The following is a 16,234-nucleotide window of genomic DNA, read 5'->3' as shown; positions in this document are numbered from 1 at the left end:
CATCCATTCTGCTCCAACAGCTTAGCACATGGAAATGTACAATGTAAACAAATCCTCCAGGCAGACATAGGACACACAGTGCTTGTTGATTCCCTCTCTGCCTGTGAGGCAACACTGGCAAGTTTCCAAAACAGAGCAAACATGTGAACAAGACATGCACCTTTATACAGACACACCTGATGATCAACCATACCATGCTGACCAGCTTTAGTAATGACAACTTTGCAGTGCTATTCCAGGTCGCCGACCTATTTCCCCACTATGCCTTTGTGGGACTCCCCTTTGTGTTGGTGTGACAGTGTGCTCACATTATAGTTTCACTTGAGCTGATGCTGATCTGAAAAAAGTTGCATTTGCCCTGTTTGCATGATTAGTCATTTAAGTGTGTTGTTTACTAAAAGAAGCCTTAATTTTACAAGCTAAAACAAAGCCATAACTGCGCTGGGGAAATGGGTCTAATCCCCCCCTTGTCCAAAAATGACAACTTGCCTTTTTTAAAGCATTTTCGTCAATATATGCCTCCAACATATTCCTCTGAAGCTTCCATTACATTTACAGCAGAGAAACACATGATGTAATCGCTAGACACAGTTGTGATGTCAGATCACCCCACTCGGTTTCTGGCCTTCCCATTGGACGATTTCTCTGGTTCTACAGGAGGAGCCGCAGCTTTGAGTCAAGCAAACTTGGCTTTCTATAGCACACACCCGATCCGCTCTCATTGGCTGTTGGGGGCAAGCCCACAATAAACACGTCCATGCTGTCTCCTTTAAAATACAGTATGGTGAAACATGCTTGATATTAATATGGCTGTACCGGACTAGAATAAACAGCACGCAAATGTAATATATGATATAATACATTTGTTTTTAGTAGATAACTGATCATTTTCAAATTGATCCATATAAGCATTATGGAGCAATTATATCGGTTTGTTTAGTACATAAATGATCATGTTCTACTGTGCATTGTTGCATTATTATTATGTCGTATTATATGGCATATGCTTCCCATGCTGTCACCCTTTCAGTCAAACGATCATAACAACCCAGCGAAATGGGGACGTGGGAATGCATTCAAAGTCGGTGGTTGGCTGGTGCGCCTGCCAATCATCATTGACTGGGTGGGCTCGTGGCTACCACTGTAAGCACGTTAGTGCTGAATGAGCGCCAGTGTTTGGCTTGGTTTGACAAGTTTCACAGGACGACCATGGGGGTAGGAGCGAGTAGTTAGTTGACACATCAAGAGACAGTTACAGATCACCTTACGCATGTTTTAGGTACACTTGTGATCTGGCGTGTTTGCAAATGTAGGGACGTGAGAAGTTTTGGATTTTTTGCTTCTGAGCGATTCGGCAGCCAATAAAGTCTACAGTGGAAAGCCAGACACTAGAGTAAAGATGGACAGTCTGTCTTTTGACGACCATTCGTTGGATAACCTGGATCCAACGCTATCGCTTAATGACCCCAGCGATATTGACACGGCCCTCTTAAGCGACATCGATGGTAAGACAATTTAACGGTAAAGGTTAGCTGACCTAACAAGCTACAACAATCACAGTCCTTTAATTTTGCTTACCTCTTAAATGCCTTGTGTATTTCATTGAACTTTAACACATTGACTTGTTTCCTGTGTTCTTATTACACCTAGCTAATGTTTAGTATACAAACTTAATTCATACTAACTTATAGTACTGGTTTAAAGGTTAACGTTCACTAGCTCATATTAGCATACTTTGCACCAGTTAACATTGCCTACTTAGCTAAGCTGGCTAGGTGACATTAACCATTTAGTTAGCTAGTATTGTTTGGAGGTTGGCTGAGCGGATATATGAGTTTATTAGACGTTTAAAGTGCTGTTTCTTGCACTACTAGACCTCGATATCCTAATCTTACAAATTAATAAGATTAACTGATCATATAGGCGAAGCTAACGTGCTGCCAAGTGGTCGTGAGTACGCCCCGCCCCCAGCTTGCTCCTCAGACAGGGGTTACTGTCGTTCATTCCTCCCTCCTGGGTTCAGTTGACCGAGCAGTCAAAGTGTGGAACTTATAGCCTTTTTGTCAGAATTATAGATTCAAATATAACATCATTATAACCACGTTCTCTATTGACACCTTCCGTCATTTTCCTATTTTTGTCACAAGGTGCTTAATATCCGCGTTATATACGTTATGTTACTTTTTTTCTGGAAATGTTCCTGTAATGACCAATATGTAGTTTATTATTATTGTTATCCAATGTATATTTATGATCAAGCGACACTGCGTAAACAGTAGTCACTATCGCGTATCCCGCAGCCATGCTCGCCATCTTCCAAAATATGACCGACAGTAACCCTCGGTGATGCTGCTCGCTGGTAACCTTGTGGAGCCACAGACAGAGCTCTCTCTCTCTCTCTCTTCCCTGTCTTGGGCTGGTCGGTACAGCAAGCCGCGCTCTGATTGGTCAAGAGCGATCACCTCATACAAAACACTGATATATATATTCGGGCTGCTGCGTTTCAGTTCAAACACAACAAGTACAGTTTCTCTTCTGTATATTCCCTGTTAGTGTCATGAGATCAAGATTAGCATAAAATAATTTGTTGCTTTCTGCGTATTTCAAGAGGATAATGTTACAGTGTCCTGGAAGAACTAAGGAGCACTCTGCTGCCGTACTTACTATGATCATTATATTTCTCAAAAACAGATTCAAAGTTCTTGGATCAATAAGTCATAAGCGAAACGTTGCTAGAACACATAAGATGCCTTTTACAACAGCAGTAAAGTAGACAACAAGCTACAGCCAAATTTTTTATCAGAATAAGCCATGCTCCACGATGGAGACAGTCTCTCTGTACTCATCTCGCAGCCGGCTGCACACACAGACCAGTTTGTCCAGCATGGACGATGGCTTGGTTTGATGAAGCTTAAGTTGTAACTTGTTGTCTACCTTACTATGTTTGGATGGAGACGTCATTTGTGTTTGAATATGTGAATATTTTTCTAACTTTGCCGTAGAGCAGAGGTTACAGTCATTGAGAATCACTGAAATCCACATACAATAATTAGTTTACGCACAGGCACACAAAACATCATATAAAGCAGCTTTTGAGCCATGACAAACAATGTATAGCCTGCACGTGTCTCGATAAGCATCTTGCAGGCATTTCTGCGAGCAGGTAAAGTCGGTCCATGCGCTGCTGTCATGAGTTAGGCCTTTATCCACTAGGTGTGTGATGTTGTAGCTCTTTGATACTTCTTTAGGCAGTAAGGTGAAAATATCTTTCAATTTATGGATGACGTTAAGAAATATTTTGACCCACCATCCCCCCCACCCCTATCGCTCAACCTGTTATTTAACCTTCTGGCTTTTGCTAACTGGTACCAGAAGTTTGATGTCACAAGATGGAAAACTTCAAAGTACCGACAGAACATGAAACCCAGCAAAAGATTAAAAGCAAACTGAAGTATAACTAAAAACTAGAAAATTGCATTTTCTGAAGAAAATGCGTATGGATGCTGACTGCTAAAAGATCGCCCTGAAAATCCTGAACATTTTGACATCTGAATGGTTTTGCTAGCTGAAAGTATGCTGAAGAAGTAGAAGTTTCCCATTCATTTGAATGGGGCAAGATTTTCAAAATAAAGCTAAATATTTCAAAAGTATGAAGTTTAGAAAACGTCTGAATAGAAGCATGAATGTCCTTGAAAAGCTGATCATTTTGATAGCTGAAATAGCTGAAAGTATGCTGAAGTAGAATTTTCCCATTCATTTGAATGGGGCAGAATTTTCAAAGTAAAGCTAAATATTTCAAAAGTATGAAGTTTTGAAAAGTTCTGAATAGAAGCATTAATGTCCTTGCAGAGCTGAACATTTTGATACCTGAAATAGCTGAAAGTATGAAGAAGTAAAATTTTCCCATTCATTTGAATGGGGCAAAATTTTCAGAATAAAGCTGAATAATCCAAAAAGTATAAAAGTTACAAAAAAAGTTGTATATAACTTTTCATTTCCTGTAAAAGCTGAACGTTTTGATACCTGAATGGTTTTTCTAGCCGAAAGTGTGCGGAACTAGTTAAGGGCCAAAAACGTACGGAAGAATAATAATAATAAAGATTTGGAAAACAAGGTATGGATGCTGAGTCAGCATCCATACAATTAGATAATATAATGAGGTCTTTAAACTTGACTCTTGTATGAAAATGAACAGAGCAAGAAACGGGGGTTTCCTTCTGGCTAATTATTGTACATGGATTTAAGTATCTGATCAGTGATTCTCAAGGACTGGCTAGAGTGCACTTCCTAGGCGCAACGCTGGCCATCGTGGAAAGCTGAAATGGGAGGAGTTGATGAGAGAGCGAGGCTGCTGAACTGAATGAGGTTACTGCTCAAAGTGAGCGTGTGCACTGCGCTCACTCTGAGCTGTGCAGGGCTCACGTTATGAGAAAATACAGTATCCTATGTTGTCATAAGGGGACAATGCAGTATGTCCTAATAATGATAACATGAACATATCATAAAAACAAGAAACATGTCTTAGCCAAGCGTTTAGGCAAGTAAAACGTTGGCTGTCAAAAGCAAAGCCTTTATTTTTAGCCGTTTTAAGCTCCCACAGACAGTGTTTTAACATGAATCAGAAGCTAATTGGTCTGGCTGGGGAAAACAGAGTAAAAACATTATCATTATACTCTGTTTTACCAATACAAATAAAAAAAATGAATTTTGAATTGTTTTTAGTTCATAACTTTTGCAGTTTCATGGGCAAAATGTTGTACCTTTTCCCCACGCTTCAGTAAACATTTTGTTAGAATTAAGTACTCCCTTTTTGCCTGAAGTTCTTTTTTCACCCAGTAAAATTCACATTACTGTATTTAAAGACTATTGTTTAGTGCTATCTCTGATTTGGTTTATCACTAACACTGTACATGCGGGTTTGTGTATTTGTAACTAACAGCACAGATGGAATGCTGATCCATTTGCCCCTGAGAAGTCATATTTGATAATCAATAAGCTAAAGTGACAACCACATTTCTCACCAAACACCCAGTTCTTAACAATTTTGAACCAGTTCTAGTTGAGAACTGCATTTAATATTTTTGATATCATAGAGGCTTTTTAGATTTCTGGTGTTTGTGCACCAGAGTCTCGACAGATTCTAATATCTATGGACTTGACGGCGATTCTGATTTCTCTTCTTCTGCAGACATGCTGCAGCTCATCAACAACCAGGACATGGAGTTTGGAGGACTCTTTGATAACACTTTGTACACTGGGCCTCCCCTGACCCAACAGCTTCCTGGTTTGACCCAGTCCATCACCTTACCTGCTTCTCCACCCACTACGTCCACACCTTCATCTTCTTCTCCCTCCTCCAACCTAAGCAGCAGCCCCCACCTGGATGCTCTCCTGGGCCCTCCCATCACCCGTAGCTCCTCCACCCCAGACAAGACCTTCCAGCCTCCCACCTTCCAGCAATCCCCACTGGCCCAAGTACCCAACTCCACCGCGAGGCAGCAGCCAGCCTCCCCGCAGCAGGCTCAGAGCCTCAGACAGCCACAGGTGGAACAGCCCCAACCCATCCTCAGCCCGTCTGCTCCAGTCCAGGCAGCTTCACCTCTTGGGTCACCAGGACCAAGCCCTGTATTCAGCTCCACACCCCAGGCTCTCTTCACTTCCACTGCACCCCAGACTTCACCTCAGCCCCAGCCACAGACTCAGGCTCAGCCTCAACAAGCCCGAACCAGTTACAGCAGCCAGAACAGCTTCACAGGTAAGCAGTCTCTGATGGTGTGAGGGTTTACTTTAGTATCTATGTAGTATGGGCTGCCTTTTTGTGAGTTAGAAGTATCAGCTATCTATAGGTCCTAAAAATGTGCTGCAGCTGAAAGTACCTTTTTGCCCATCTGGTAGTACTTTGGGATAAAGAAAAACCAAAAGCTAATGAAAGTTATTAAGTAACAATTAATGTAACAGATGAACAGACAATGGATCTTCATAACCATTGTGCTACATTTCCATCATTGATGCGTGATTAATAGTTTTACCTGTGAAGATATCTCAGTCTGTTGGTGTTGTTGGAATGACAGAGAAGCCCTCACTTCACTGATAATTCAGTGGTATACAGAGTGATGCATCTTTACCTCATAGACCAGCGGTCCCCAACCTTTTTTGTACCAGGGACCGGTTTCATGCATGAAAATTTTTCTGCGGGCTGGGTAGAGGCGCGGGGGTTCCAATAACAAAAACCTTTGTCAGTTCATAGTATGTAATCTGAATGCAACAATTACACTTTATATTAGGCAGTTACAATAATTCAACACTATAATATCAACTCACCATAATGCAGAGTCAGTGGGAGCCCTGGGTTTATTTCCCTGCAACTAGAAAAAAATTCCAAGGGCTTGTCTTTTAACGCAGGGTGTTTTGTCTCAATGTGGCGAAGCATTTTTGAGGGTTTCATGACAGTCTTCGGCTAACAACTGTGTTGTCTGTTTGTCTGCCAGTTGCAGTGAGGTCACAAACCCAATAGCAGCTACTTTGATTTTGTCCTGTCATCAATTTAAGACACGGAGTTGAGGTTAGTTAGCAACAGCTGGTATAACCCCGCTGGTTATCATTTTAACCAGAAAGAGCAACGATCAGTAGAAGCTGCCATGTGAAAGGGGGCGGGGTCTCAAATATTCAAATACTAAAATTGAAAACGGATTACCAAACTAACCAACAAATATCTGAATAGTCAGATATTCCTGAGACAGAGAGGCACCTGATTGTTACTTTTTTTGTTGGGAGAAATGAACATTGCTTCAGAATTTTCTTAGATGCAATAAAGTTTTATTACTCCTTTAGAAATTCCCTAACCCTGGTACGGATAGGTGATTGCAACGGGTAGACTAGTTGGAGCTCATATAAAATATGTGGTGACTCATTGAGTGCTGCTTTCCTTAATCCTGATGATGTGGCTTATTGGCCTACAAACCCCACAGACAATGGCTCATACAGTGTCAAGTAGTAAAATAGGCCCCAGCCAGCCCCAGAAGGGAACGGAGATTTTTTTTTTTTCGGCTTTAAAGAGGTATCATTCTAGCCTGCTGCAATAATTAGGTGATAAAAAGAAATTTGGCATTTACTTCATGCAGTGTAGAACTTCCTGTTTCAACTTTTTGTTGAATATCAGAAATGTTTCTGTGCATTTACAGAACCATGCAGTGAGATGGACTGTTGTTGTTGATATTGAATCTATGCTTTAATTATGGCTGGAAAAAAACTCGAGTTGCCTAACTGTTTTCCAGCTGGCAGCCCCAGCACTGTGAGTCAGCCAGCTACCAGCTTGTCACCCGCACCTCCAAGTGTGCAGCCAGTGACCATTCAGTCGCCGCTCCAAGGACTGGCCACCACCTCTGCTCTGCTGGTCACAACCGCAAGCCCACCCACTCAAACTCTTGCACCCCATATACAGCAAGTACCTGTAAGTGAGTGAGACTGACTGCTGAATGCATACAAAATAAATGCTGTGCTTGTGTTTGTGATGTGGAAACAAGCACATATGTTTTACATGTGTACTTATGTGTTTTCTCAGGTTTTGCTGCAGCCTCAGTTCATCACTTTGAAGCATGACCCCTGCATGGTCACTACTGTGTCTTCTCCCACATCTCTGACCACCACCACCCCAGTACAGAGCACTTCACTGCAGGTAGGCAACCTTGTGTCCAACCTAAAGCCGGTATTAAGATCATATAGTGCCACTGAGTTTACACTTTCACGTATATCCCTAGCAAACAACTGCAGCTGCTATTTTTTATTTTACATCAATGTCATTTTAAGTAGTCAGTAGTTTGGATACTGTCAAGATCTCAACTATAGCAATGATATAGTTTTGTTGACTGTAAATTGAACTTGTAAGAGAAGTACCATGAGAATGCTTGTTGTTGTTGAATACTTGTTCTGTTAAATAATGTATCCTGAATGTTGCACCATGCTAAGAATGTGAATAATGAACAGTCATGGGAATAAATAGGATTTTGGTCAGCTAAGTGTCTCCCTCATTTTTCTTCTGACTGTATTTCTTCCTTTTCCTGTGCCACCCTGTTTACCTCCACAGGCATTTATGGGCGGAGGCACCATTCTGACCACAGTCCCTGTCATGGTGGACGCTGAGAAGCTGCCAATCAACCGCATTGCCATCAGCGGTAAGCCAGTCGGCCTGCCTCATAAGGGGGAGAAGCGCACAGCTCACAACGCCATCGAGAAGCGTTACCGCTCCTCCATCAATGACAAAATCTTGGAGCTCAAAGACCTGGTGGCTGGGACTGAGGCCAAGGTAGGAAATGGAGATTGTTTTAAACAAAGGCATATTTTCATGGTCTGATTTATATTGCTACATGCCCTCTGCCGCTTTACCTAATGTAATATTATCTGATTTGTTATGGCGTCTACTTGCACTTAACAATTCCCTTTTTTCCCTTAGCTGAACAAGTCTGCAGTGCTGAGAAAGGCCATCGACTACATCCGTTACCTGCACCAGGCTAACCAGAAACTTAAACAGGAGAACATGGCTCTGAAGTTGGCAGTCCAGAAAAACAGTATGTGCTTTAATCCTTTTTCTCTTCATTGTTCCCTAACAGTTTCTTTGCAGTCTATTTCTGTCCCTTGAAATTGTCATTTTTGTGATGAGATCTATTAATAGCTACTCATATACTGAAATGACTAAACTGAAAGTGTTCTTCTGTAACTTTGAAGTAAGTGAAATTTGAGGTTGCAGATGTTTTGCACTGCTGATTGACTCACTAACTGACACCTTTCTTTTCTTCTGTCTGCAGAGAGTCTCAAGGACCTGGTTGCCATGGAGGTGGACGGACAGGCTGATATGAAGAGCGAGCTGCCCACCCCGCCAGCCTCTGATGTGGGCTCCCCGACTTCTTTCTCACAGTGTTGCAGTGACTCAGAGCCTGACAGTCCACTGGCGGAAGACGCCAAGGTATGCAGCTGTCACTGAAACCACTAATCTGGAGTCCTAATGGTGGAGAGGTCGATATTCATTGTTTCATATTAGATATGGGGTTAGGTACATGTTTTATCCCATCAAACTGTGTATGAAATGTCCTGAGGAAGACACTGATTCCTTTCTTGCTCTTGTATTAAAAGGTCACTTGGTTACCTTAACACCTTAATTGAGTGTTTAAAGGCTGTTTTATGCAGTGGCATTTAAATGACACAGTACCTCTGCACATATGTGGACATACGATATGCACCTTTTCAAAAAAGTAGATGCATGTAAGGGCTATGTGTAAACTGCCGAAGCTGTACATTTTTCTGCTTTGTTTTTGTCCTACATGTTTCCATTGCCCTTGATGTTTGTTGGTAGCGACAACATGAATCATGTTGAAGAAATGCTCAGTTATGTAGTCACAGTAATGAGAGAGGCATTTGCATCTTGCAATCTAGTAAAGCGGTTTCCAGTGAAACCCTTGTCCACACTGTTGCCTGTCAGAAAGCAAATGAAAGCGTATAAACATGATTCCTTTGGACAGATAATAAATTCACAACACAACAGTCATCAAGTTACATCCCGTGCTTAACTATACATTAATAACCACTGCAACTCATCCATGTTAGAAACATGTTATTACTGCTTTTGTTTCTACTCTTGTCACATTGATGATGCAGCATCAATGAAGGCTCGTTTTATCCAAGAAACACATTTATCTCTCTGATTTCTCTTCTATGTGCCAGCCAAATGTGGGAGTATTGGACAGGTCGGCAGCAGGCGGCAGCGCTGGCGGCATGTTGGACCGTTCCCGCATGGTGCTCTGCGCCTTCACTTTCCTCTTCCTCTCCCTCAACCCCCTGGCCACCCTGCTTTGCTCATCTGGCAGCAGCTCAGCTGGAAGCACTGCAGCCAGCATGGCCCCTCACGCAGGCAGAAGTGTTCTGGGTGTGGATATCGCTGGTATGGAGGGGATAAGTGCTGGGAGACAGACAAAATGAAGCCACTATTTGTGGGATATTATGAAAAATAGCTGTTGTAGGGCTACAATTTCATGTCATGTTTGCCAAAATAGGATTTTTTTTACATAGAAAATGTGTGTTGTTCACAGCTGAGTCATGGGGCTGGATGGACTGGATGCTACCAACTATACTGGTGTGGCTACTAAATGGTGTCCTGGTGTGCAGAGTTCTGATCCGTCTGTTGGTGTATGGAGAACCTGTAACCAGACCACACTCTGGATCCTCTGTTTTGTTCTGGAGGCACCGCAAGCAGGCTGACCTGGATCTAGCTAGAGTATTTTTTATTTTTTTTTATTTTTTGTATAAATACATGTGAGGCATTTGTATTTCTTTTTTTTTTTTTAAATGAGACCTCGATCCTTATTCTTCTCAGGAGTAAAATTTCTTGTCTGTATTTAGCAACCTACTCTATGTGACCTTTTCTTTTTTTTTCATCATCACCTCTGACTTTCTCTCTCCCCAGGGGGATTTTGCCCAGGCCAGTCAAAACCTGTGGACTTGTCTAAAGGCTCTTGGTCGTCCCTTACCCACCTCCCAGTTGGACCTGGCCTGTGCTGCGTTGTGGTCCCTCCTAAGATTCTGCCTCCAGCGTTTTTGGGTGGGCCGCTGGCTGGCTGCCAGGGCTGGAGGGCTGCGCCCTGACCGCCCCCTGCAGGAGGATGCCTGCAAAAGCAGCCGTGACGCCGCCCTAGTTTACCACCGACTGCACCAGCTTCACATGACAGGTTGGTTTTATGGGGAAAAACGCATTTCTAAATTAAATCAGTGGTAGACTGAACACTGCAGGGCAGCATATTGAAGTGACAAAATCTCAGGCAATTAAAGAGCAACTCTGCCCCTTTTTTGCTTTTAGAGGTCATCTGAATCTGATTCACTGCCAATAAAAAATGTTACACTGAGGCTCTTTATTGTGATTTCTTTTTGTTGTTCTCTGTAAAACAGATTATTTTTCTTCTATGTGTAAATACAGGTAAATTGAATGGCAGCCATCTGTCAGCAGTGCACATGGCTTTAAGCGCAGTTAACCTGGCAGAGTGTGCAGGCTCCTGTCTTCCTGTTGCTTCTCTTGCTGAGGTGTACGTCTCTGCAGCTTTACGGGTTAAAGCCAGCCTGCCAAGGATCCTGCATTTCACTTCTGTAAGCTGCACAACGGTCATGCTCATTCATTCATATTGTGCAATTTAAACTGCGTTTTTGCCTAGACTATCAGAATTGAATGCTTGCACGTGATCCTGTTGCTTGTTAAGAGTTATACACTTATTTAGTTTTGAGTTGATGTTTGTTTCATTTGTCTTCCATGTTTAGTTAAACTGTTTTGTTAATGTTCCTGGCACGTACTCACTTGAGGCAAACTGAAATTAACAGTAAAAAATTTAAGTGAAATATAAACTGTGTTTTTCTGTCTGTATTCGACTTATGTAAGAAATGAAAGACCAGAAATGAACTGGACTTGGTGGTTTTTCTTTTTCCCCCATTAGCGTGTGTTTCTGAGCAATGCCCGCCAGGTGTGCTTGTCATCCAGTGGTAGTGTGCCTCCAGCCATGCAGTGGCTCTGTCACCCGTTAGGTCACCGCTTTTTTGTGGATGGGGATTGGGCTATTCGCAGCACCCCAAAAGAAAGCATCTACAGCCAGGCTGGAAACACTGGTCAGTGTATGCAAAACACGCTAAATGTCAGATGTATGTATCTATGCATGTCAAAATATCAAATTAATGTTGTTGAATCCTCTGTTACCTGAAGTCTGCACCTGATTTCTAAATGCATTTGTATTTCTCATGTTAATGGCTTGCTGGTATTTGTGCAGTGGATCCTCTTGCCCAGGTGACTCAGGCATTCAGAGAGCACCTCTTGGAGAAGGCTCTGTACCGTGTGGCCCAGCCTCATGGAGAGAAAAGTCCCAGCCAGGGCAAGGGGTGAGAAAATAAAACACTTCCAAATAACTGTTTTTGATACTGTTCATCATGATGAAATGTCGAAGTAGCAGAAACAATAAGCATTCAGTGTATGTTCCTCCTCAGGGAATATGCAGATGCCCTGGAGTACCTCCAGCTTTTGATTAGTGCATCAGATGCGGCTGGTGCCACATCCCAGTCCTTTGCTATTGGCTCCAACATGGCTACTGTGACTGGTAGGTCACTATGGCAACTCTCATTTCTTTTCACAACACATTTGTTTGTCTGTTTCATGTACCAGAAGATCAAAACCCACCACTGTAAGGGCTTTTTTTTTTTTTGGGCCTCGATCTGACTTCTTGCTTCACTTCTGCTTTTCTTCTTGGGAGATCATTGTTTGTTTCTTCTACATCTTTCATTCACCTGCCCTGACCACTCAATTTCCCTAATGCCCTTGAAAAATATGAAGCTGTGAGATGAAGTAAATCTTTACAATATTGAGCTTGAGTAGCTTGATTTCCACTGCTCTGACTTCCACTCTTCCGCCCCTTTCCTTTGTCTTCCTTCACTCATCACTGATCTGAGCAAGAGGGGCCTATGTGAACAGAAGGCATCCACTATATTGCTTCATCTATCTTCAGAATTGTCAAATCAGTGATCACCTTGAGAGGGAGGAGGGAAAGGAGGGATGTGCAGGGATTTTAATAGGGGATCTTTCTTGGCAGAGCCCCAGGTTACTCACACACAGTGTTAAAAGTCTGTATGTGTGTTGTACAGTGTTAAATAGTGTAGTTTTCCCTCAAAAGGAAAACATCAAAATGGCTGCTTTCTCTCAGCATTTGTGATTAAGTCAAAGGAGAAGCAGATTGATTCAGAGATCAAAATATAGACTGCAGCTGTCAGTGAGTGTGTGTGTTCACTCACTGTTGTGTATGCTATATGTGAAAGTGAGGGATTCAAATACTTGTTTGTGTGCAGTTGTCTCATTTTGATTGTTTTGTTTCAACTTCCAGGCTGCGACCCCCACTCTAAGTGGTGGTCTTCGGTTGCTGTGGTGATCATCAACTGGCTGCAAGGAGATGACACTGCAGCAGAGAGACTGTATCCGACTGTTGAGCACCTGCCCCGCAGTCTGCAAAACGCAGAGTAAATTGAACATACACACTGGAACCTTTATAGCCAGCCTAAGAGTGTTTTGCATAATCCTTGTCTGTTAATACCAAACAGGGGAAACACACACACACACACACACACACTTCCACCACCTTACTTTGTGTCCACTGTGTTCTCCCCCTCGCTTTGACAGGAGTCTTCTGCCCATGGTGTGTTTGAACACATTCAGGGCAGTGCGGGCATTGCTGTCCAAACCAGAGAACTGCCAGCTGAGTCTGAGCTACAGTGACAAGGCCAGCGCCCTGCTCCGAGACAGCCTCAACCTAGGACCACACTGCCACAACTCCAGTTTAGACAAGGTAAACACACACAACCACTTGCAGATTTTGGACACATAAAAGTTGATGTTTATTTTTCCTGTGAGGGAAATTTTGTAGAGGCGACAGTATCTGCATGAAAAATATGAAGATACATACATACATACATACATACACACACACAGTGACAGATGTGCCCACATGTGTGAGTGTAAAATTGTAAACACAGGAAATTGCCCACACAATCACTTGAGTATGCACACACACACACACACACCACAAAGCCACACACTTTAACAGCGAATCCCCCACAGCACCTTCACTCTGTGGTACTGCGGTGTCCTACCCTCTGGCACTCAGCAGATGGTGATGCTGGTGGATAGGTAGCTCACAATGTGTGTGTGTGTGTGTGTGTGTATGTCTATGACCAGAGCTGCGGTGCATTGTAGTTGCATTGCATGTGTGTCTCAGCGGAGTGCAATGTACCTGCAGTGCAACACAGAGCTGGGCCACTAACAACGAAGCACACACACATGCACTAAGCTCTTTGACTTCGAGTAGTCCACTGTTGTACTTAGTACCATATCTCTGTTTATTATTTATCTGCTATCATTTCACACAAACTATTTGTTAGTATTAATACACATCATCATTGTTTTATTTAGGTGAAATTAACACTGCAGAGTAGTTACTGAGTCAGATTTCTTCCAGAAACTTTTGAGTATGCTCACAAGAAATACTAGATGTAGTTTTTCTTTGTGTTGTTCAGTATCATAAACATCAAGTAGAATATTACACACCTTGTTTTTCCACATCAAAACAGGTACTTTGACCTCTGAGACTCTATCCCCCATGTAAGTTTCCTCAAGTAGAATAATAAATGTAATATCTAGAATGCTCAGTTTTAAACAGAGATATACTGTATGGTACCTTTCAAACCAGCACACATATGAAACAAACTCTTATTTCATGTCAATAATCAGTGGTCCCAACCTTCTACATCTGCAGTGGTTTTACTGCTGTAAACATGCAAGTCTTCTGTGGCAGTAAAATCTGTTCCATCTCAGATCTAATCCTGTTCATTTTTCTCTACTGTAGGTTGTTCAGTTGCTCTTGTGTGATCTGCTGTTGGTGATGAGGACCAATGTGTGGCATCTGCAGCAACAGGGGGCCAGTTCTGCGGGTTCAGGGCCTGTGGGTAGCAGTGGCCCCGCCGGGATCCACCAGGCCTCCCCCTTGGAGCTCCAAGGCTTTCAGCAAGATCTCAGCTCCCTGCGCAAGCTGGCGCACAGTTTCAGACCTGCAATGCGAAGAGTACGTAAAACAAAATGATCCTCATCACTGAGCAAGCAGTTTGGGGATTCATTGTCATGCTGACCTACAGTCAAAGTTTGATTTAGTCTAGACTGTTTTCTGACCATATTTCCTCTCAGTCTAACACATAAGCAAACACAACACAAATACTGGTTGAGTGACACACACAGGGAGTTATTGGAACAAGATGAACGCAGCTCCTGTGTTGGTGCATTGTCAGGCACTTAAAACACTATAATAAACCCACATGTGTAAGATCGGTGCACGAGCATCAACACAGATCCGTACATGCTGCACATATTGTGCCTGGAGTGACATTTGAATTCAAAAACCAAATGCAGCACATTAAATGTAAAGGTGCGTCCTGTGCGCATATTTGCAGGCAGTCAACAATACAGTTCTCTGTGGAAATTAGCTAGGAGGTGTTGCAACACACACACACACACACACACACACACACACACACACACACACACACACACCCCTGAGGCGAGTGTTTAGCAGCGTTGTTCACAAGGCTTCAAAGTCCCTCTGAGCAGAGCTGAATGTTGTACATGAGTCATCATCACTCACTCTCTTCCCTGATTCCCCCCCCTCCAATCTTTCTCTAGCTTTTCCTCCATGAAGCTACAGCCAGGCTGATGGCGGGAGCCAGTCCCACCCGAACACATCAGCTCCTGGATCGCTCGCTGCGACGCAGAGCGACACCCGGAGCCAAGACAGGTATGTGTGGATGTACTTTTGTGGATTTTTAATTTTCCATCCACGCCGCACCAGTAATTCTGTGTTTAGACAGCACAGTTTTATTAGCATCTACTGCTCTTGATATTTTGAAATTGTGTGTATTATTCTATTCTTTCATTCTGTGCTACTAGTTTTGTGAGGATCTTAATTAGTTTTTGTTTTTTGTAATTGTTCTACATTGCCTAGTATTTCTCATGAATTAGCAAACATTCTCTCTCAGACGGAAACGGAGCTATTGTGGCAAGTATACGATGCTCTGATAGCATAACCCTAATTTTACATTGTTTTTATGAGTAGGTAGAATTAAAGTAAGTAGTAGAAAAGAAATCAAAAATCAGAGGCTTACTAATAAACCTCAGTCACAGATTTCTAGACATTGATTGGCTGTAATCAGTGACTCTAATCAGCTTCTTGTCTATTTTGCCCAATTGTTCACTGCTCTAAATCCCATCAGTAATTAAGCAAGACGCCTCTTAAGTTTGATTGGCTGATGACATCAAGCAGCTCCCCCAAAATGCCACAGCATTCTAATGTTCTTTTTTGTGTGTATTTTTTCTATTCTGCACAGAGGAGTGTGAGACACGGCCTGGCCAGCGGGAGCAAGCGGAGGCCGTGATGCTGGCGTGCCGCTACCTTCCCCCGGCCTTTCTGTCGGCCCCCGGCCAAAGGGTGGGCATGCTAGCGGACGCTGCCCGCACCCTGGAGAAGCTGGGAGACAAGAGGACCCTCCATGACTGCCCATCTCTGACATTCAGAAACACACACACAAAGGAAACACAGACACACAGCAATACAGCCACTGGCATTTTGTTGTGCAGCTTTTGAACAGATGTATTAGATCTATACAGATTCATATCAAAAAG

At 42.8% G+C, this 16,234-nt stretch overlaps 1 protein-coding gene across 1 annotated transcript; it reads left to right on the top strand.

The window, feature by feature from the left end:
• Window positions 1-8: 8 nt before the first annotated feature.
• srebf1 (sterol regulatory element binding transcription factor 1) lies at window positions 9-16,196 on the top strand. The gene is made up of 19 exons (XM_020616413.1): window positions 9-1,505; window positions 5,189-5,755; window positions 7,275-7,450; window positions 7,562-7,675; window positions 8,084-8,302; window positions 8,450-8,564; window positions 8,802-8,959; window positions 9,715-9,931; window positions 10,080-10,264; window positions 10,454-10,715; window positions 10,961-11,127; window positions 11,469-11,637; window positions 11,796-11,904; window positions 12,010-12,119; window positions 12,897-13,029; window positions 13,190-13,355; window positions 14,412-14,627; window positions 15,239-15,350; window positions 15,940-16,196. Exons 1-19 carry the CDS (start codon window positions 1,400-1,402, stop codon window positions 16,194-16,196), a joined length of 3,558 nt encoding a protein of 1,185 aa, XP_020472069.1. The 5' UTR covers window positions 9-1,399.
• The last annotated feature ends 38 nt before the right edge of the window (window positions 16,197-16,234 follow it).

This window comes from Monopterus albus, unplaced genomic scaffold (genome assembly GCF_001952655.1).
Source record: "Monopterus albus unplaced genomic scaffold, M_albus_1.0 scaffold174.1, whole genome shotgun sequence".
In the NCBI taxonomy this organism is placed as follows: Eukaryota; Metazoa; Chordata; class Actinopteri; order Synbranchiformes; family Synbranchidae; genus Monopterus; species Monopterus albus.
The sequence above is the reverse complement of the archived record's forward strand: the minus strand, read 5'-3'. Positions and strand labels throughout refer to the sequence as shown.